Source organism: Bos indicus x Bos taurus, chromosome 17, assembly GCF_003369695.1.
Source record: "Bos indicus x Bos taurus breed Angus x Brahman F1 hybrid chromosome 17, Bos_hybrid_MaternalHap_v2.0, whole genome shotgun sequence".
Classification (NCBI taxonomy): domain Eukaryota; kingdom Metazoa; phylum Chordata; class Mammalia; order Artiodactyla; family Bovidae; genus Bos; species Bos indicus x Bos taurus.
The window spans coordinates 70,667,779-70,691,273 of record NC_040092.1 but is presented as its reverse complement, the minus strand read 5'-3'; the positions used below and the strand labels follow the sequence as shown (position 1 = coordinate 70,691,273).

Here is a 23,495-nt window from a genome sequence, read left to right as displayed (position 1 = left end):
AGCAATTGATAAAAATATAACAAAAGCAAAATATAGTTAAGGTATATCTATGTTTTTATACTTTTTCAACTTAAAGTTTATATTGTTACGAACAAAAGTGTTTTAATATTTTTTTCTTCCCTGAGACTTTTTGTATTTGAGTTAAACTTACCTAGAAAAAAGCTTTTCTAATTTTTCAAAAATTCAAACAGATGTCTCTTTTGGTCTTATTTGTTATATAAAATACAAATTGAAAATGTATTTTAATATGTATTTTTAATACATAGAAATATGAAAATAGAAAATTGTCCATGTGAATTTCAGAGAAAATGGTAATATATTCAGTCATCATAGTCAGTCTTTGAAATCTGTTCCTAGTACTGAGAAAGATAACATAGATATGATTTTCTTAATTCTTGTTCATTGTTATATATTAGAATATTATCAGAAAAAGAGGAATGATATTAGCACATATAAAGTTTGTAAAGTTTATGTTTTAGTTTTTTTAAGTTTTTATTATATATTTCAGAAATAAACAAGAATTCTAATTTATTTGCAAAACTTTGCATAATATATAGCCTTTTTCTTCTTCTCACAGGAGTGGTTAGAAAAGAAAAATATTTATTTACATGAAATGCACAGAATTAAAAGAATCGAAAGTGAAAACTTAAGGATTCAAAATGAACAGGTATTCTGAAATATAGAAATGAAAAATATTCTGGATTTTTAAGTCAATAAAATAGTCTCGAATGCTTAATATTTTTAAATCACCTGTTTTTTAAATGGTGAAATAAATTATATATAAAAGAAATGATTTCTGATTTTATTCCTCTAGTCCTTTATACATTTTTAGTTGATGTAACTGGTTTACATGAAAACAAAGATACACAAATTTTCTTATATGTGTGCAATAGCTTTGGCACTATTGATTATGAATATTTTTTTTCTTGTGACCATGTACCTATTTCATTCTTAAACATTGACTTCAGTATTACAACTTAGCCAAGAATATAAAGGGTCTTCAGACATTAACCTTCAGTCGTCCTCTGTTCTTGATTCATGGACCTAACATTCTACGTTCCTATGCAATATTGCTCTTTACAGCATCGGACCTTGCTTCTATTACCAGACACATCTACAACTGGGTATTGTTTTTGCTTTGGCTCCATCCCTTCATTCTTCCTGGAGTTATTTCTCCACTGATTTCCAGTAGCATATTGGGCACCTACTGACCTGGGGAGTTCCTCTTTCAGTATCCTATCATTTGCCTTTTCATACTGTTCATGGGGTTCTCAAGGCAAGAACACTGAAGTGGCTTGCCATTCCCTTCTCCAGTGGACCACATTCTGTCAGACCTCTCCACCATCACCTGCCCTTCTTGGGTGGCCCCACACAGCATGGCTTAGTTTCATTGAGTTAGATAAGGCTGTGGTCCTAGTGTGATTAGATTGACTAGTTTTCTGTGATTATGGTCTCAGTGTGTCTCTCCTCTGATGTCTTTTCACAATACCTACAGTCTTACTTGGATTTCTCTTACCTTGGACGTGGGGTATCTCTTCACAGCTGCTCCAGCAAAGTGCAGCCACTGCTCCTTACCTTGGACGAGGGGTATCTCCTCACAGCCGCCCCTCCTGACCTTGAACGTGAAGTAGCTCCTCTTGGCCCTCCTGCGCCACCGCAGCCACCTCTCCTTGGATGTGGGGTAGCTCCTCCCGGCCACCGCCCCTGACCTTGGACTTGGGGTAGCTCCTCTCAGCAGTTGCCGCACCGTCACAGCCTGGCACTCTCAGCCGCCGCCCCTGACCTCAGATATGGGGTAGCTCCTCTTGGCCCCCACCCCTGACCTTGAGCAAGGGGTAGGTCCTTTTGGCCAGGCTTTTGTGCAGTCGGTCACAGCTGAAGCGCAGAACATTTCATGCAAAGATGGGCTCAATAAAGGACAGAAATGGTATGGACCTAACAGAAGCAGAAGATGTTAAGAAGAGGTGGCAAGAATACACAGAAGAACTGTACAAAAAAGGTCTTCATGACCCAGATAATCATGATGGTGTGATCAGTCACCTAGAGCCAGACATCCTGGAATGTGAAGTCAAGTGGGCCTTAGAAAGCATCACTATGAACAAAGCTAGTGGAGGTGATGGAATTCCAGTTGAGCTATTTCAAATCCTGAAAGATGATGCTGTGAAAGTGCTACACTCAATATGCCAGCAAATTTGGAAAACTCAGCAGTGGCCACAGGACTGGAAAAGGTCAGTTTTCATTCCAATCCCAAAGAAAGGCAATGCCAAAGAATGCTCGAAACACCACACAATTGCACTCATCTCACACTCTAGTAAAGTAATGCTCAAAATTCTCCAAGCCAGGCTTAAAGCTCAACATTCAGAAAACAAAGATCATTGCATCTAGTCCCATCACTTCATGGGAAACAGATGAGGAAACAGTGGAAATAGTGTCAAACTTTATTTTTTGGGGCTCCAAAATCACTGCAGATGGTGATTGCAGCCATGAAATTAAAAGACGCTTACTCCTTGGAAGAAAAGTTATGACCAACCTAGATAGCATATTCAAAAGCAGAGACATTACTTTGCCAACAAAGGTCCATCTAGTCAAGGCTATGGTTTTTCCAGTGGTCATGTATGGATGTGAGAGTTGGACTATAAAAAAAGCTGAGCGCCGAAGAATTGATGCTTTTGAACTGTGGTGTTGGAGAAGACTCCTGAGAGTCCCTTGGGCTGCAAAGAGATCCAACAAGTCCATCCTAAAGGATATCAGTCCTGGGTGTTCATTGGAAGGACTGATGCTGAAGCTGAAACTCCAGTACTTTGGCCACCTCATGCGAAGAGTTGACTCATTGGAAAAGACCCTGAAGCTGGGAGGGATTGGGGGCAGGAGGAAAAGGGGATGACAGAGGATGAGATGGCTGGATGGCATTACCGACTCAATGGACATGAGTTTGGGTGAATTCTGGGAGTTGGTGATGGATAGGGAGGCCTGGCATGCTGCTATTCATGGGTTGGACACGACTGAGCAACTGAACTGAACTGAACTGAACTGTCCCCTTTTCTATCTTGAATTTTTTTGTGTCTTTAAGACCAAGCTCTACCTGAGTGATTGCCCCTGTCCTTCCCATTGAATGGATCTGGGCTCTCATTTCAGTCTCACTTGTACTTCACTTCCTGCCTCTAACTCCTGCCCCATAGCCTACAACATGCTCATTTGTTTCTCATCTACTAAAGTAAAACCACTGAAGAAAACAGAACAAAACAAAACAAACCCTCCATTGTGTTTTTCAATACTACCAGGAATAGAAGTAACTCTGAGTGGAGCAGCCCTGCAGGGGTGGTGCCTGGACTCTGGGCCATGTTTCAGCTTGATCTGCCACAGTCAGTGCCAGACTCCTCATTTGGTCTTCACAGCTCAGTGAGGGTGGCTATACTTCTCCTTCTAAATTATGTTTTCTCTGTAATAAGACTTTATAGCATTTAATCCTAAGCAATATTATAAGGCAAACAGAATATTATGGGATTAGACTGAAGTAAGCAAAGTAATAACATTTTCCAGTCTGGCCTATGCTTTCAACATCTGGGACATGTTTATGCAGTAAGAATTGTATGCTCTGATGTCAATCAAAACTCAGGGTTAAAGCAAAGACCTGTGGCTTACTGTGTGACTTGGCCAATTTATCTTACTTTGACTGTAATTTTAAACTGAAATAGGTTAATAGGTAGTGCAAAGTGCTCATAATGAAATATTACATTAAAAGGAAAATATCAGGGAAGTTACAGGCCAGAGAGGTAAAATTAGTAATTAAAAATTTTTTTAAAAATTACCTCTCTGGCCTGTAACTTCCCTGATATTTTTCTCTTAATGCAATATTTCATTATGAGCACTTTGCAGTACCAATTAACCTATTTCAGTTTACTCTGAAAACATTTGTTCAGTACAGTTCCCAAAAAAGGTTCCTTCCCATGCATGGTAGTACATCAATATCTGAGAAGTGCTTAGAAAAGGACATTTTAAAATATAGTGAATAATTCAGATAACATTTTTTTAAAAATTAATTTTTCTAAATCATTTAGAATAGATTGCTTTGAAACCTAACTTGATGAACATTAAGGAAAATAAAGACACATACTTATATGTATATCTATCTATATTTGTAAATTTATATTTATTCATACACATATGACTATTATTTTTCCAAAATAGAAAAGAGCTGCTAAGAGAGAAGAAGCCTTAGCATCATTTGAGGCCTGGAAAGCCATGAAAGAAAAGGAAGCAAAGAAAATAGCTGCAAAAAAAAGGCTTGAGGAAAAAAACAAGAAGAAAACTGAAGAAGAAAATGCTATGAGAAAAGGAGAAGCACTGCAAGTATGCAATAGCTTTAATATCTTTCTTAATTTTAAATATTTTAAAATTAGTGATTAACTGTGCTTTTACTATTTTATTATATTCACATTCAATAAGAAGGTAATTCTTAACTTCTTCAGGCTTTTGAAAAATGGAAAGCAAAAAAGATGGAATACCTTAAGGAGAAAAATAAAAAAGAGAAAGAATATGAAAGAGCAAAGAAACAGAAAGAGGAGGAAACTGTTGCTGAGAAAAGAAAAGATAACTTAACTGCTGTTGAAAAATGGTAATCTAAAACAGCAAGTGTTTTGATAGATCTGAAATTAGTAACACTTTAGGTTTTTCTAAAATTCATTTACTTGAATGTTATTAATGTACTCAATCTTATTCCAGAGACACATTAGGGAATCTTTATTATATATTCTCCTTTAACTTGCCAATGTTTTATACTACCCTACATAGGAATGAAAAAAAGGAAGTTTTTTTCAAGGAAAAGGAAAAAGTAAAAATACATGAGAAAAGAAAAGAAGAACAGAAAAGAGCTGAGAAAAAAGAAAAAGATAAACAAGCTCTCGAGGAATATGAAAAATGGCTGGTAGGTGTTCTTTGTTAATGCAGTTGTGTATCTTAAATGTACTTTTTGTGACTTTTCTGTCCCTAATTCCAGTTCTGTTTGTCTCATGACTACTGACTCTTTCTGCCTGGAAGTTGCCTTGTTGAATTCATCCTCTCCTTCTACATATATCATAATTTCTTCAATCTACTCATTTCTATTAATGATTATGTGTGTGCTCAGTGATGTCTGACTCTTTGTGACTCAGTGGACTGTAGCCCACAAGGCTGTTCTGTCCATGGGGTTTTCCAGGCAAGAATCCTGGGGTGGGTTGCCATTCCCTTCTCCATGGGATCTTTCTGGCCCAGGGGTAAAACCCTGGTCTCCCACATTGCAAGCAGATTACCGTCTGAGCTCCCTTGGAATCATTAATGATTCTACTATTCCTTAAAGCACTCAGGCTTAAAACTTTAGTGATGATATTGTTGCCCATTTATCCTTTGCAATAATTCTCATATCTAAAATCATAAAAAGCTGACAAGTGTATTACTGAAGCTATACCAGGTTAGTTTATGTAGAACTTGGTCCCAACACACAGTAAAATAGTATTTAATGAGAAAGTTATTTCATTTTTTATTTCCTTTTGATCTTCCTGATGATCTCAAGGAGACGATCTTACTTAAGTGGTTTTTAAATGAAAGAAAGCAAGTGTGAAGATTGGGAGAAATGATAATAAATGACTTTATATTTTTTTGTTTCTTTCAATATACTTATGTTTATACTTGCTTTTCATTGAGGGCAAGCAAAATAACATTTTCTATCTTAAAACATCAGTATAAATATGTATTAATTGATTTTTGAATAAGTAAATACATTTCAGATGAATAAGTATTTTGTATGTTAAGTTGCTTTTGGCATGTCTGACTCTTTGTGACCCCATCAACTGTAGCCTACCAGGCTCCTCTGTCCATGGGATTCTCCAGGCAAGGATGCTGGAGTGGGTTGCCATGCCCTCCTCCACGGGATCTTCGTGACTCAGGGATCGAACCCATGTCGCTTTCGTCTCCTGCATTGTCAGGCAGGTTCTTTACCACTAGCGCCACCCTGGGAAGCCTGATTGAATACTTTATATTAGTCAAAAAGTGCAAAATTTCTCCACAGGGACTAGGGTCCAATAGGGTTTCTGATTAAAAAATTCATGTATTTTGACATGAATTTTTGAATTCATGTCTATCAGCAAGTTAAAAGTATGTCATTCAGACTTTTTTTTTTTTGCATCATTGCATATTTTTTAATTTTTTGCATTTTTGTATTCTCTGGTTAGGATTGAGGTTGAGCATTTTTCATTTGTATAAGTATTAATTGTATTTATTTTTCCTATAAAGAGTCCATTTTACACTGAACATAAACTGAACATTTTTTCATTGGTCTTCTTCTTATTGATTTCTAGAAGCTTTTATATGTACTAGGGAAATTAGCCTATCATTTCTGATATGAGTTACAAAATTTTTTTCCAATTGCATTATATTGTCACCTTTGCTCATTATTTTATTTTCAGGTATCAAATCTATTAGTCTTTTTCTATGGCTTCTCAATTTTAGGAATAGTTGAAAGGACCTTCTCCAAAATCTGAAGTCAAAGCTCCCATTTTTCTTCTAATAACATTATGATTTTAATATCTTAACATTTTAACATTTGCTCTACTTAGAACTTGTCTTGGTGTATGATGGAAAATATGATTCCATCTTTATTTTTTCCAAATGCATCTTTCATGAAACAACACTGATTTGAGATACTGATTTGAGATACATTAGATCATTCCCATATTTTTGTGTCTGTTTCTTGACTTCCTGTTTCATTGGTCATTCTCACTAGAAATATTCCAGTGCTATACTCTTCCCCTTATCAGGACTTTATATATTTTCATATGTTTGTATTAATCTCCCTTTATAATTTCATTCAAAGTATTTCTGAATATTCTAGGTTTCTTCACATAAAGTTTAGAATCAGTAACTAGAAAAGCACACAGGACCCAAAGCAGGCTATTTAAAGGTAGGATAAAAGATGAAATACCTTGGAATAAACTTAGGAAATGCAGAAGACCAGTATGAAGAAAACTTTAGAATACTCCTGAAATACACAAATGAATATTTGAGAAATTAGAACAAAACTACCATCGGATAGAAATGGTATTATAATGATATTATAAAGATGTCAGTTTTTCCCTGAAGTAATTTGCAAATTTAATGTAATCCTAATAAAAATACCAACAGAATTTATTCTCGTGTATGTGTTGACTAATACTGCTATAATGCTAAATCTATGCAGAGAAATAGTAATAAAATAAGGCAATCAAAATTGTTGCAGTGGTTTGAATGAGAATAGTAATGTTCTATGATACTTTCTTAGACTGAACTTTTAATGCTGTATTATTTAAGCTTTGTTCTGAGAAAAATTAAAAATTTTCTTATATTAAGGAGATGCATGCTAATTCTAATAGTATCTCTAAGAGTAGTTCATATGTGCTCAATTTGTTCATTCATGCTGGATTCCTCGGACTTGTAGCCTACCAGGCTCCTTTGTCTGCAGGATTCTTCAAGAACACTAAAGTGGGATCTTCCCAACCCAGGGATCAAATTCGTTTCTCTTACTTCTACTGCATTATCAGGAAGGTTCTTTACCACTAGCACTACCTGGGAAGTCCTTTAGAGTAGTGATTGAATATAAATGTCTCACTTTTCAGTTTTATTTTCACATTGTCTCAAAAATTTGATAGAATTTGCCAAATGACTAAGTCATACATGACTAATGTAAAATACTAAGTTAGGTACATTAAGTTTTATTATAATGTTTAGTCACTTTCTCATTCTAATCAATCCTGTGGAGAAGAAAAACTCATCAAAGACATAGGACAAAATAACTTGTTTTGATGTACAGTATATCCCTATAATACCCAATGAACAGTATGAAAAGGCAAAATGATAGGATACTGAAAGAGGAACTCCCCAGGTCAGTAGGTGCCCAATATGCTACTGGAGATCAATGGAGAAATAACTCCAGAAAGAATGAAGGGATGGAGCCAAAGCAAAAACAATACCCATTTGTGGATGTGACTGGTGATAGAAGCAAGGTCCGATGCTGTAAAAGGCAATATTGCATAGGAACCGGGAATGTCAGGTCCATGAATCAAGGCAAATTGAAAGTGGCCAAACAAGAGATGGCAAGAGTGAATGTCGACATTCTAGGAATCAGCGAACTAAAATGGACTGGAATGGGTGAATTTAACTCAGATGACCATTATATCTACTACTGCGGGCGGGAATCCCTCAGAAGAAATGGAGCAGCCATCATGGTCAACAAAAGAGTCTGAAATGCAGTACTTGGATGCAATCTCGAAAATGACAGAACGATCTCTGTTCATTTCCAAGGCAAACCATTCAATATCACAGTAATCCAAGTCTATCCCCAACCAGTAATGCTGAAGAAGCTGAAGTTGAATGGTTCTATGAAGAACTACAAGACCTTTTAGAACTAACACCCAAAAAAAGATGTCCTTTTCATTATAGGGGACTGGAATGCAAAAGTAGGAAGTCAAGAAACACCTGGAGTCTCCTCCGCCTCCTCTTCACCCCGCCTCCCCTCCCTCCCCCGGCTCTTTCCCCAGGGTGGCTGCCGCTGCCGCCGCCGCCGCGGCTGCTGCCAGGCTGCTCTTCGGCCAGCCGCACCGGCCCCAGGGCTGGAAAGCACCCGGCCCCCCCGGCACCCGCCCGCCGCTGCCGCCGCCGCCGCTCGGGGACGGCCGCCGGCCCTCAGCCCCGGCGGAGTTCCGGGCTCCCTCGCGGGCTGCGCCGCCCCGCCCCGCCCGGTGCCGACCTGCAGCGCCCCGCTGGCTAGCACTCCGCCTCCCCCCCGGCTCAGCCCCCCGCAGCCGCCGGACAAGAGCACTGGGCCACTTGTGAGCATCACGCTGCCAGCGCAAGAGCTACTGGAGAGTTCTCTTTATTCCTGGAGACTCCAGGAGTGCCTCTCCCACCGCTAGGAGTGAGTGAATGGAGCCTTGGGGAAGAGCCCACTGCTGGAAGGACCGTGGGAGGAGATGCCTGGGAGCCAGCTCTAAGTTTTACAATGGTGGATGGAGTGATGATTCTTCCTGTGCTCGTGATGATTGCTTTCCCTTCCCCTAGTATGGAAGATGAGAAGCCCAAGGTAAACCCCAAGCTTTACATGTGTGTGTGTGTGAAGGCCTCTCCTGTGGGGATGAGGCCCACTGTGAAGGCCAGAAATTTAAAAAAAAAAAAAAAAGAAACACCTGGAGTAACAGGCAGATTTGGCCTTGGAATACAGAATGAAGCAGGGCAAAGACTAATAGAGTTTTGCCAAGAAAATGAACTGGTCATAGCAAACACCCTCTTCTAAGAACACAAGTGAAGACTCTACACATGGACATCACCAGATGGTCAACACTGAAATCAGGTTAATTATATTCTTTGAAGCCAAAGATGGAGAAGCTCTATACAGTCAACAAAAACAAGACCAGGAGCTGACTGTGGCTCAGACCATGAACTCCTTATTGCCAAATTCAGAATGAAATTGAGAAAAATAGGGAAAACCACTAGACCATTCAGGTATGACATAAATCAAATCCCTTATGATAATACAGTGGAAGTGAGAAATAGATTTAAGGGCCTGGATCTGATAGATAGACTGCCTGATGAACTACGGAATGAGGTTTGTGACATTGTACAGGAGACAGGGATCAAGACCATCCCCATGGAAAAGAAATGCAAAAAAGCAAAATGGCTGTCTGGGGAGACCTTACAAATAGCAGTGAAAAGAAGAGAAGTGAAAAGCAAAGGAGAAAAGGAAAGATATAAGCATCTGAATGCAGAGTTCCAAAGAATAGCAAGAAGAGATAAGAAAGCCTTCCTCAGTGATCAATGCAAAGAAATAGAGGAAAACAACAGAATGGGAAAGACTAGAGATCTCTTCAAGAAAATTAGAGATACCAAGGGAATGTTTCATGCAAAGATGGGTTCGATAAAGGACAGAAATGGTATGGACCTAACAGAAGCAGAAGATATTAAGAAGAGGTAGCAAGAATACACAGAAGAACTGTACAAAAAAGGTCTTCACGACCCAGATAATTACGATGGTGTGATCAGTCACCTAGAGCCAGACATCCTGGAATGTGACGTCAAGTGGGCCTTAAAAAGCATCACTATGAACAAAGCTAGTGGAGGTGATGGAATTCCAGTTGAGCTATTTCAAATCCTGAAAGATGATGCTGTGAAAGTGCTGCACTCAATATGCCAGCAAATTTGGAAAACTCAGCAGTGGCCACAGGACTGGAAAAGGTCAGTTTTCATTCCAATCCTGAAAAAGGCAATGCCAAAGAATGCTCAAACTACCGCACAATTGCACTCATCTCACACGCTAGTAAAATAATTCTCAAAATTCTCCAACCAGGCTTCAGCAATATGTGAACTGTGAACTTCCTGATGTTCAAGCTGGTTTTAGAAAATGCAGAGGAACCAGACATCAAATTGCCAACATCTGCTGAATCATGGAAAAAGCAAGAGAGTTCCAGAAAAACATCTATTTCTGCTTTATTGACTATGCCAAAGCCTTTGACTGTGTAGATCACAATAAACTGTGGAAAATTCTGAAAGAGATGGGAATACCAGACTGCCTGACCTGCCTCTTGAGAAATCTGTAGGCAGGTCAGGAAGCAACAGAACTGGACATGGAACAACAGACTGGTTCCAAATAGGAAAAGGAATACATCAAGGCTGTATACTGTCACCCTGCTTATTTAACTTCTATGTAGATTACATCATGAGAAAAGCTGGACTGGAAGAAACACACGCTGGAATCAAGATTGTCAGGAGAAATCTCAATAACCTCAGATATGCAGATGACACCACCCTTATGGCAGAAAGTGAAGAGGAACTCAAAAGCCTCTTGATGAAAGTGAAAAGTGGGGAGTGAAAAAGTTGGCTTAAAGCTCAACATTCAGAAAACAAAGATCATGGCATCCGGTCCCATCACTTCATGGGAAATAGATAGGGAAACAGTGTCAGACTTTATTTTTGGGGGCTCCAAAATCACTACAGATGGTCACTGCAGCCATGAAATTAAAGACGCTTACTCGTTGGAAGGAAAGTTATGTCCAACCTAGATAGCATATTCAAAAGCAGAGACATCACTTTGCCAACAAAAGTTCATCTAGTCAAGGCTATGGTTTTTCCTGTGGTCATGTATGGATGTGAGAGTTGGACTGTGAAGAAGGCTGAACGCCAAAGAATTGATGCTTTTGAACTGTGGTGTTGGAGAAGACTCTTGAGAGTCCCTTGGACTGCAAGGAGATCCAACCAGTCCTTTCTGAAGATCAGCCCTGGGATTTCTTTGGAAGGAATGATGCTAAAGCTGAAACTCCAGTACTTTGGCCACCTCACGTGAAGAGTTGACTCATTGGAAAAGACTCTGATGCTGGGAGGGATTGGGGGCAGGAGGAGAAGGGGACGACAGAGAATGAGATGGCTGGATGGTGTCACTGACTCGATGGACGTGAGTCTGGGTGAACTCCAGGAGTTTGTGATGGACAGGGAGGCCCGGCGTGCTGTGATTCATGGGGTCGCAAAGAGTCGGACATGACTGAGCAACTGAACTGAACTGAACTGAATTGAACATATCACAATTTTGGTGTACAACCTAGCTTGTGGAGTGAGCATTTGATGGCTCACTGTTTTAGGTGAAAATTGTCGTCAAAGATCAAGTAAGATGCTTCATGCTGGTTCCCATATTAATTGATGTGCTTAGTGTGTCCTTAGTTGCTCAGTCATGCCCAACTCTTTGTGACCACCTGGACTGCAGCCAGCCAGGCTCCTCTGTCCATGGAGATTCTCCTGGCAAGAATACTGGAGTAGGTTGCCATGCCCTCTTGCAGGGGATCTTCCCAACCCAGGGATCAAACCCAGGTCTCCCATATTGTGGATTCTTTACCATCTGAAAAACCAGGGAATTCCATATTAATTCATCAGTTCAGTTCAGTTCAGTCTCTCAGTCGTGTCCAACTCTTTCTGACCCCCCGAATTGCAGCACGCCATCACCAACCCCCGGAGTTAACTCAAACTCAACGTCCATTGAGTCGGTGATGCCATCTAGCCATCTCATCCTCTGTCGTCCCCTTCTCCTCCTGCCCGCAGTCCCTCCTAGCATCAGAGTCTTTTCCAGTGAGTCAACTCTTCACATGAGGTGGCCAAAGTATTGGAGTTCGTTACCTTTAATAAAACAATAAAGCAAAAGATTCATTCTCCAACAAACAACGACAGAAGAACTTTAACAAGCCTCTTTTAATTATTACTCAAGATAACATCAGTTTATCTTAATTGATATTAAGGTTGATACTTAATTGCCCTTTTCCTGCCCTGACTTTTTAGCATCTGCTGGTAAACTCAAAGTTGCTTCAAGTTCCTCTTCCTCCCCATGTTAAATGGAATGGATAAAGAGGTTGGTTTAGTCAGTTTCTAAGAACACAGCATGGTCACTGTTTTTCCCTCACCTAGCTAAGTGGGCCTCCCACTCTCTAAAGTATTAAGATGATTGACAGTGGTCCAATTACACCTTTTATTTTCTCAATTAGTATTCTGAAAGGAGATTCTTTACTAGGAGTAGGAAGGATGCAAACATTCTCATGAGGAAGAGCAAAATGTTAAAACAAAAATAAGTCTCTTTTTTTTCACTTCTTTTGTTGTATGTGAATAATTGCATGCTAATGGACCCTTGTATTAACATATTCTTCTTGTGACATTTTCAATTCCTTTTATGTACTGATAAAAGAAGCATCAGTTCAGTTCAGTTCAGTTCAGTCGCTCAGTTGTGTCTGACTCTTTGTGACCTCATGAATCACAGCACGCCAGGCCTCCCTGTCCATCACCAACTCCCGGAATTCACCCAAACTCATGTCCATCGAGTCGGTGATGCCATCCAGCCATCTCATCCCCTATCGTCCTCTTCTCCTCCTGCCCCCAGTCCCTCCCAGAATCAGGGTCTTTTCCAATGAGTCAACTCTTCACATGAGGTGGTCAGAGTATTGGAGTTTCAGCTTCAGCATCAGTCCTTCAATGAACACCCAAGACTGATCTCCTTCAGAATGGACTGGTTGGATCTCCTTGCAGCCCAAGGGACTTGCAAGAGTCTTCTGCAACACCATGGTTCAAAAGCATCAATTCTTCAGCGCTCAGCTTTCTTCACAGTCCAACTCTCACATCCATACATGACCACTGGAAAAACCACAGCCTTGACTAGACGGACCTTTGTTGGCAAAGTAATGTCTCTGCTTTTTAATATGCTGTCTAGCTTGGGTATAACTTTCCTTTCACGGAATAAGCATCTTTTAGTTTCATGGCTGCAAAGAAGCATAGACAACTAATAATTTACCAAACTGCCACTCCTCCCAAGCCATTCAGCAGAGATTGTCAAAGGGCTCCCTGATACCACTGCTTTTTGGAATACAAGGAAACTGCTTTATAGTTTTAGCATAGACTTAAAGAAACAGACAGTCAAGGCTGCAGGATGAAAATACCAAATGCTATTAACATTTCAGCTATTCCTATATCACTGTTTGGATTTTATATTAATTCTCAAATACACAGTCATTTCTTGGAAGAGAATATAGCAGGGAAACCAAATGGTTCTAAAATTCACCTGATATAATAAAAATGTGAGACTATGGAAGATAAATTTTCAAAATAATGTGAAACAGGATTATATCAATCACACAATGAACTTACCATTTCACTCACCTATGAATCCACATTCTTCTAGCTTCCTGGATTATTCCCATCAAGTCTCAGTATATATAATCTTAAATAAAAATAAACTTTTTAAATTCTTCATTTCTCTCCAGCTATAATTCCATATTTCATTACTCTTTTTTATAGCTAAACTTCTGGAAAGTTTGTTTATACTTCCTTAGTTCTTCATATTCTTTCCATCCTTAATAAACTCCAATCTTAACCCTTTCCCAGAACTCCATTTTGAGAGTTATGATTTTGCCAGACCATTTAACCTATAGGATGTATTCTTTTCTGCCCCATATCCTAGACCTCTGGGCATTCTGCATACTCAATTTCTCCTTCCATTTATAACTGTCTCCTCCTCTGTTGCCCTGGTCCCCCGTTTACCTCTCAACTCTCTGTCTTCCTTCTCCAAATCACCAGTTGACAGCTCTTTTTTTTTTTTTTTTTTTTAACTTGTGTTCTAAATGTTACAATGACCTGCCACAGTAGATAGAAGATCTTACACATTCACCGTGTCATTCTCATTGGGGACCCTCTCCCATCCCTGCCAGGCTGTGTTCACACTGGCACTCTATTCACCCATCTTCTCCTTGTGTGAGAGTCTCACGCAGATGCCTCTCCTCAGTGCACATCACCAGTGTCTCCTCTTACCCATCACATCTCACTGAAAGCGAATGCCTGAATCCACTTTTCTTTGAAAGTAAGAATTTCCTTTTATTTTTTTTATCAGTCACAACAGCTTATTTATAAATTTCATAAAATTTCACACAATTTGGAATTATCTGTTGTTTATGTACTTGTTTATTAACCATCTATTTTGAAAATTCCCTAATGGACAGGGACAGTAATTTATGTGTTTCGATTTTATAATCACTTCATGCATGGCTTCTTGTATACTACTTGACCATGGTAAAGTCTTGGTGCTTAACAGAATGAAAGAGCATACAGTAGCCAAGAAATTAAAAGATGGTTGCTCCTTGAAAGAAAAATTATGACAAACCTAGAGAGCATATTAAAAAGCAGAAACATCATTTTGCCAACAAAGATCCGTATGAGTTGGACCATAAAGAAGACTGAGCGGTGAAGAATTGATGCATTCGAACTGTGGTTTTGGTGGAGACTCTGGAGAGTCCCTTAGTCTGTGAAGAGATGCAACCAGTCAATCCTAAAGGAAATAAATCCTGAAATTTCTTTAGAAGGACTGATGCTGAAGCTGAAGCTCCAGTACTTTGACCAGCTGATGCGAAGAGCTGACTCATTGGAAAAGACCCTGATGCTGGGAAAGATTGAAGGCAGGAGGAGAAAGGGACGACAGAGGATGAAATGGTTGGATGGCATCGACTACTCAATGGACATGAGGTTGAGCAAACTCTGGGAGATGGCGAAGGACAGGGAAGCCTGGCGTGCTGCAGTCCATGGGGTCGCAAAGAATCAGAAATTACTAAGCAACTGAACAACAGCAGCAACAAGGAGAATAATAGACCATGGACTCCTCAGAACCTGTTACCTGTAAGGATGTACTATATAATAAAGTAACACAAATTAATGGATGTGAGGCAGTAACAATTGGCATTATTCATGACATTTGGACATAAAGTCACTTCAAACAATTCTTTATTGTAATACATACTTCAAAAGACTCAAGCATTAAGCTGGCTTCCTCAGTGGCTCAGCGGTAACGAATCTGCCTACAGTTCAGAGAATGCGCATTCAATCTCTGGGTTGGCAAGATCCCCTGGAGAAGGAAATAGCAAAACAGTCCTTTATTCTTGCCTGAGAAGTCCCATGGACATGTAACATGGCAGGCTGCAGTCCATGAGGTTTGCAAGGAGTTGGACACGACTTAATGATTAAAAAACAACAGTAAAATTCCAAACAATACGATACATAATAATACAAAATAAAAAGTAAGTATACATCAGGGGCAGTGGCTATGCTTTGCTGGAACAGCCGTGAAGAGATACCCCATGTCCAAGGTAAGAGAAACCCAAGTAAGATGGTAGGCGTTGAGAGAGGGCATCAGAGGGCAGACAGACTGAAAGCACAATCACAGACAACTAGCCAATCTGATCACACTGACCACAGCTTATCTAACTCAGTGAAACTAAGCCATGCCATGTGGGGCCACCCAAGATGGATGGGTCATGGTGGAGAGGTCTGACAGAATGTGGTCCACTGGAGAAGGGAATGGCAAACCACTTCAATATTCTTGCCTTGAAAACCCCATGAATAGTATGAGAAGACAAAAAGAAAGGACACTGAAAGATGAACTCCCCAGGTCAGTAGGTGCCCAATATGCTACTGGAGATCAGTGGAGAAATATCTCCCAGAAAGAATGAAGGAATGGAGCCAAAGTAAAAACAATACCCAGTTATGGATGTGACTGGTGATAGAAGCAAGGTCCAATGCTGTAAAGAGCAATATTGCATAGGAACCTGGAATGTTAGGTCCATGATTCAAGGCAAATTGGAAGTGGTCAAACAGGAGATGGCAAGAGTGAACGTCAACATTCTAGGAATCAGCAAACTAAAATGCACTGGAATGGGTGAATTTAACTCAGATGACCCTATATCTACTACTGTGGGCAAAAATCCCTGAGAAGAAATGGAGTAGCCATCATAGTCAACAAAAGAGTCTGAAATGCAGTACTTGGATGCAATCTCAAAAACGACAGAATGATCTCTGCTCATTTCCAAGGCAAACCGTTCAGTATCGTGGTAATCCAAGTCTATGCCTCGACCAGTAATGCTGAAGAAGCTGAAGTTGAATGGTTCTATGAATACCTACAAGACCTTTTAGAACTAACACCCAAAAAAGATGTCCTTTTCACTATAGGGGACTGGAATCCAAAAGTAGGAAGTCAAGAAACACCTGGAGTAACAGACAAATTTGGCCTTGGAGTACAGAATGAAGCATGGCAAAAACTAATAGAGTTTTGCCAAGAGAATGCACTGGTCAGAGCAAACACCCTCTTCCAACAACACAAGAGAAGACTACATATGGAAATCAGCAGATGATCAACACCAAAATCAGATTAATTATATTCTTTGCAGGCAAAGATGGAGAAGCTCTATACAGTCAGCAAAAAAAAAAAAGCTCTGGCCTGGAGCTGACTATGGCTCAGATCATGAACACCAAATTCAGACTTAAATTGAAGAAAATGGGGAAAACCACTGGACCATTCAGGTATGGCCTAAATCAAATCCCTTATGGTTATACAGTGGAAGTGAGAAATAGATTTAAGGGAATAGATCTGATAGACACACTGCCTGATGAACTATGGACGGAGGTTCGGGACATTGTACAGGAAACAGGGATCAAGATTATCCCCAAGAAAAAGAAATGCAAAAACCAAAATGGCTGTCTGAGGAGGCCTTACAAATAGCTGTGAAAAGAAGAGAAGTGAAAAGCAAAGGAGAAAAGGAAAGATATAAGCATCTGAATGCAGAGTTCCAAAGAATAGCAAGGAGATATAAGAAAGCCTTCCTCAGCGATCAATGCAAAGAAATAGAGGAAAACAACAGAATGGGAAAGACTAGAGATCTCTTCAAGAAAATTAGAGATACCAAGGGAACGTTTCATGCAAAGATGGGCTCAATAAAGGACAGAAATGGTATGGACCTAACAGAAGCAGAAGATATTAAGAGGTGGCAAGAATACACAGAAAAACTGTACAAAAAAGATCTTCATAACCCAGATAATCACAACGGTGTGATCACCTAGAGCCAGTCATCCTGGAATTTGAAGTCAATTGGGCCTTAGGAAGTATCACTATGAACAAAGCTAGTGTAGGTGATGGAATTCCAGTTGAGCTATTTCAGACCTTAAAAGATGATGCTGTGAAAGTGCTGCACTCAGTGTGTCAGCAAATTTGGAAAACTCAGCAGTGACCACAGGACTGGAAAAAGGTCAGTTTTCATTCCAATCCTGAAGAAAGGCAATGCCAAAGAATGCTCAAACTACTGCATAATTGCACTCATCTCACACACTAGTAAAATAATGCTCAAAATTCTCCAGGGCAGACTTCAGCAATACATGAATCATGAACTTCCAGATGTCCAAGCTGGTTTTAGAAAAGGCAGAGGAACCAGAAATCAAATTGCCAACATTTGCTGGATCATCGAAAAAGCAAGAGAGTTCCAAAGAAACATCTATTTCTGTTTTATTGACTATGCCAAAGCCTTTGACTGTGTGGCCACAATAAACTATGGAAAATTTTGAAAGAGATGGGAATACCAGACCACCTGACCTGCCTCTTGAGAAAACTTTATGCAGGTCAAGAAGCAACGGTTAGAACTGGACATGGAACAACAGACTGGTTCTAAATAGGAAAAGGAGTACATCAAAGCTGTATACTGTCACCCTGCTTATTTAACTTCTTTGCAGAGTACATCATGAGAAACGCTTGCCTGGAGGAAGCACAAGCTGGAATCAAGATTGCCAGGAGAAATATCAATAACCTCAGATATGCAGGTGACACCACCCTTATGGCAGAAACTGAAGAGGAACTAAAAAGCCTCTTGATGAAAGTGAATGAGGAGAGTGAAAAAATTGGCTTAAAGCTCAACATTCAGAAAACGAAGATCATGGCATCTGGTCCCATCACTTCATGGGAAATAGATGGGGAAACAGTGGAAACAGTGTCAGACTTTATTTTTCTGGGCTCCTAAATCACTGCAGATGGTGATTGCAGCCATGAAATTAAAAGATGCTTACTCCTTGGAAGGAAAGTTATGGGCAACCTAGACAGCATATAAAAAGCAGAGACATTACTTTGTCCACAAAGGTCCATCTAGTCAAGGCTATGGTTTTTCCAGTAGTCATGTATGGTTGTGAGAGTTGGACTATAAAGAAAGCTGAGTGCCAAAGAATTGATGCTTTTGAACTGTGGTGTTAGAGAAGACTCTTGTGAGTCCCTTGGACTGCAAGGAGATCCAACCAGTCCATCCTAACAGAAATCAGTCCTTGGTGTTCATTGGAAGGACTGATGTTGAAGCTAAAACTCCACTATTTTGGCCACCTTATGCACAGAGCTGACTCTTGAAAAGATCCTGACGTTGGGAAAGATTGAAGGCAGGAGGAGAAGGGGAACCCAGAGGATGAGATGGTTAGATGGCATCACCAACTCAGTGGACATCAGTTTGGGTGGGCTCCTGGTGTTGCTGATGGACAGAGAGGCCTGGCGTGCTGCAGTTCATGGGGTTTCAAAGAGTTGGACACGAATGAGCAACTGAATTGACTGCTGATTGATAGGTTGTTGGACGATAATTTTCTACCACTTTGGAAAATAAATCGTTGTCATCCAGCAAATCCGTACATATTCATACCCTACAAACTGGCATTTTCTTTCCTAGGCATGTATATGGAGATTCTTGACTTTCAAGCACAAGGAATCAGACGTTTACAGCAGCATTGTCTTTGTGTGGGAAGAAAACATTAGGACATCATGTCTTCAAGACCAAAATACGTGTGTTGTAAATTGTGATATGTTGATATACTAGGATTCTGTGCCTCACTGAATTAGAACTATGACTCTATATAGATTTATCTTAGAGATAAAATGATACAGAAGACAGTTGCCAAAGAATATATAGTATGATGCCATTTAGCATTGATTTAAAATTGATGCTTTCAAATTGTGTTGCTGGAGAAGACTCTTGAGACTCCAACAGTAACACCTTTTTGCATAAATTTTAAAAATCTGCCAAAAACTTGTTATTTGGGATGAATGCATGCATGATAAAGGTATTGAGATGTACTGCAACTATAGCACTACATTCAGAGTAATGGTTAGGTCTGGAGGGTAGAGAAAAAACAAGTGCAGTGAGAGAAAGGATACAAGGGCTGCACAAGTATTGATCATGTTTTATTTCAAAAGGCAGGTAGTGAGTGTACAGATTTTAACTGTATTACTCTTTAAAGTTGTCTATGGTTGAAATATTAATTTTTAAAAAAAAATTAAGGACTAAAAATAATATAGATAAAATGCTACAAGGATAATATGCATTACACGAAAATATGAAAATTGCTAAAAATTGTAAACACTGATACCCATGCAGTTAGATGAGCAAATAATTGCACAAAAAATTCACAAGAAGACTAAACAAGTGAAAAGATGCTCAAGCTCAATAATAAGCAAAGAAATATGAGCCTCAATATTCAAATATCTGTAAACACTGAAGTATCTTCTGCTGCCATCACATACTCAACCTTTGCATCTAGTAATTTATTTCTGAGACTCTGTTTTCCAAAAGTCATCACTAACTTCTGACAATTATTCTCTTTGAATTATGGAATTACAGGTCTTTTTCTTCCTATTTTACATAATTCTTTTAAAATATTATCACTTTTAATATTTAAAAAAATTAAGTGGTGTGCTAATACCTGTTGATAGTATACTTATAAATCAGCAACATTCCCTAGCTGCTATTGCTGTCTAACCAATTAAGGGATTTCCAGAAATACATGATATGCAGATGATACCACCCTTATGGCTAAAAACGAAGAACTAAACAGTGTGCTGATGAAAGTGAAAGAGGAGAGTGCAAAAGTTGGCTTAAAGTTCAACATTCAAGAAACTAAGATCATGGCATCTTGTCCCATCACTTCATGGCAAATACATGGGGAAACAACGGAAACAGTGAGAAACTTTATTTTCTTGGTCTCCAAAATCACTGCAGATGGTGACTGCAGCCATGAAATTAAAAGATGCTTGTTCCTTGGAAGAAAAGCTATGACCAATATAGACAGCATATTAAAAAGCAGAGACATTATTTTGCAGATAAAGGTCTGTATAGTCAAAGCTATGGTTTTTCCAGTAGTCATGTATGGATGTGAGTTGGACTATAAAGAAAGCTGAGTGCCAAAAAAATTAATGCTTTTGAACTGTGTTGGAGAAAACTCTTGAGAGTCCCTTGGACTGCAAGGAAATCAAATCAGTCAATCCTAAAGGAAATCAGTCCTGAATAGTCATTGGAAGGACAGATGCTTAAGCTGAAGCTCCAGTACTTTGGCCACCTGATGTGAAGGACTGACTCATTGGAAACGACCTTCACTCTGAGAAAGATGGAAGGCAGGAGGAGAAGGGGATGACAGAGGATGAGATGGTTGGATGGTATCACTGACTGGATGGACATGAATTTGGGCAAGCTCCAGAAGTTGGTGATGGAAAGGGAAGCCTGGCATGGGGTTGCAAAAAGTCAGACATGAATGAGCAACTAAACTGAACTGAGAAAAACATTTATTTCTGTTTCATTGACTCTGCTAAATCCTTTGACTGTGTGGATCACTACAAACTGTGGAAAATTCTTCAAGGGATGGGAATACCAGACCACCTTACCTGTCTCCTGAGAAATCTGTATGTAGATCAAAAAGCAACAGTTAGAACCAGACATGGAACAACGGACTCAAAATTGGGAATGGAGTACATCAAGGCTATATATTGTCACCCACCTATTGTACTTCTATGCAGAGGACATCATGCAAAATGCCAGGCTGATGACTCACAAGCTGGAATCAAGATTACTGGGAGAAACATCAACAACCTTAGATATGCAGATGATACCACTCTAATGGCAGAAAGCAAAGAGGAACTAAAGAGTCTCTTGATGAGGGTGAAAGAGGAGAGTGAAAAGGCTGGCTTAAAACTCAACATTCAAAAAACTAAAATCATGTCATTCTGGTCCCATCACTTCATGGCAAATAGATGGGGAGAAAGTGGAACCAGTAACAGACTTTGTTTTCATGGACTTCAAAGTCACTGGATAGTGACTGCAACCATGAAATTAAAAGATGCTTTCTCCTTGGAAGAAAATCTATGGCTAAGCTAAGCTAAGTCACTTCAGTCATGTCCAACTCTGTGTGACCCCATAGACAGCATCCCACTAGGCTCCCCCATCCCTGGGATTCTCCAGGCAAGAACACTGGAGTGGGTTGCCATTTTCTTCTCCAATGCATGAAAGTGAAAAGTGAAAGTGAAGTCCCTCCATCGTGTCCGACTCTTAGCGACCCCATGGACTGCAGCCTACCAGGCTCCTCCACCCATGGGATTTTCCAGGCAAGAGTACTGGAGTGGGGTGCCATTGCCTTCTCCGTGGCAAACCTAGACAGCATATTGAAAAACAGAGACATCACTTTGCCAACCAAGGTCCAAATAGTCAAAGCTATGATTTTTCCAGTAGTCATGTATGGATGTGAGAGTTGGACCATAAAAAAGACTGAACACTGAGCAATTGATGCTTTCAAATCGTGGTGCCAGAGAAGACTTTTCAGAGTCCCTTGAACAGCAAGAAGATCAAATCCTAAAGGAAATCATCCCTGAATATTTATTAGAAGGATTGATGCTGAAACTGAAGCTCCAGTACTTTGACTACCTGATTCAAAGAGCCAATTCATTGGAAAAGACCCTGACGCTGGGAAAGATTGAGGGCAAGGAAAGAAGAGGGCTGCATAGGATGAGATGGTTAGATAGCATCACCAACTCAATGGACATGAGTTTGAGCAAACTCCAGAAGATACTGAAGGACAGGGAAACCTGGCATGCTGCAGTACATGGGGTTGAAAAGAATCAGACATGACTTAACAAAGCTAACAAATGACATTTAAATACCTTATAATGATTATTTTGTTCTTGAGCAAGCAACTTGATTTTAAAATAATGGTCATATTTGTATATAAATTTATAGTTTTTTCTTTTCTCTTTAGGAAAAAAAAGAAAGGAAGGAAAGAATTGAACGAAAACAAAAGAAACACCATCCCTTTCTTGAAAATGAGACACTTCCTCCATGGAGCCCTCCAAGTAGAACTGTGTTCTCAAAAGTGTTTTGATAATTCTGAAAACTAAGATCATGGCATCTGGCCCCATCACTTCATGACAAATAGATGGGGAAACGATGGAAACAGTGACAGGCTTTATTTTGGGGGGCTCCAAAATCACTGCAGATGGTGACTGCAGCCATGAAAGTAAAAGACACTTGCTCCTTGGAAGAAAAGCTATGACCAACCTAGACAGCTATGACCAACCTAGACAGCATATTAAAAAGTAGTGACATTACTTTGTCAACAAAGGTCTGGCTAGTCTAAGTTATGGTTTTTCCAGTAGTCATGTATGGATGTGAGAGTCAGACTATAAAGAAAGCTGAGCACCAAAGAATTGCGTTTGAACTGTGGTATTGGAGAAGACTCTTGAGAGTCTCTTGGACAGCAAGGAGATCCACCCAGTCCATCCTAAAGGAAATCAGTCCTGAATATTCATTGGAATGACTGATGCTGAAGCTGAAACTCCAATACTTTGGCCACCTGATGCAAAAAACTGACTCATTTGAAAAGACCTGGATTCTTGGAAAGATTGAAGGCAGGAGGAGAAGGGGACCACAGAGGATGAGATGGTTGGATGGCATCACCAACTCAATGGACATGAGTTTGAGTAAACTCCGGGAGTTGGTGATAGACAAACAGGCCTGGCGTGCTGCAGTCCATGGGGGTGGCAAAGAGTCAGAGACTCTGAGTGACTGAACTGAACTGAACTGATTCTTGCCTTATTTAGTTATTTATCAGTTCAACTATTTTAGCCAAACTAACTTTAAAGCTATTCATTCAGTTATTTATTGTTAGAAGAGTCTGTTTTAATTAATGCTGATCATTTCTGCTGACAATGAAAAAGATGCTTTGGAGTTTACTCAGTGAAAGCAATGAAGGTATTTTTATCTCTAGATGTGTGTGTGTGCTTGCGTCTCAGTTGCATCTGACTGACCTTTTTCAACCCCATGGGCTGTATCCCGCCAGGTTCCTCTGTCCATGGGATTTTCCAGGCA

At 39.7% G+C, this 23,495-nt stretch overlaps 1 protein-coding gene across 4 annotated transcripts in view; it reads left to right on the top strand.

Annotated features, from left to right (window-relative positions):
• MAP9 (microtubule associated protein 9) overlaps positions 1–22,588 on the top strand; it is a 46,051-nt gene extending 23,463 nt beyond the window's left edge. For 3 of the 4 annotated variants that reach the window (XM_027513516.1, XM_027513514.1, XM_027513515.1), the window contains exons 10-12: positions 578–667; positions 4,189–4,350; positions 4,470–4,653. In XM_027513516.1, the coding sequence (XP_027369317.1) occupies positions 578–667; positions 4,189–4,350; positions 4,470–4,619 (402 nt within the window). In that variant the 3' untranslated portion in view covers positions 4,620–4,653. Of the gene's footprint in view, positions 1–577; positions 668–4,188; positions 4,351–4,469; positions 4,654–4,791; positions 4,925–22,386 lie in introns of those variants that run through there. The other variant, XM_027513517.1, reaches the window with a different exon arrangement.
• The last annotated feature ends 907 nt before the right edge of the window (positions 22,589–23,495 follow it).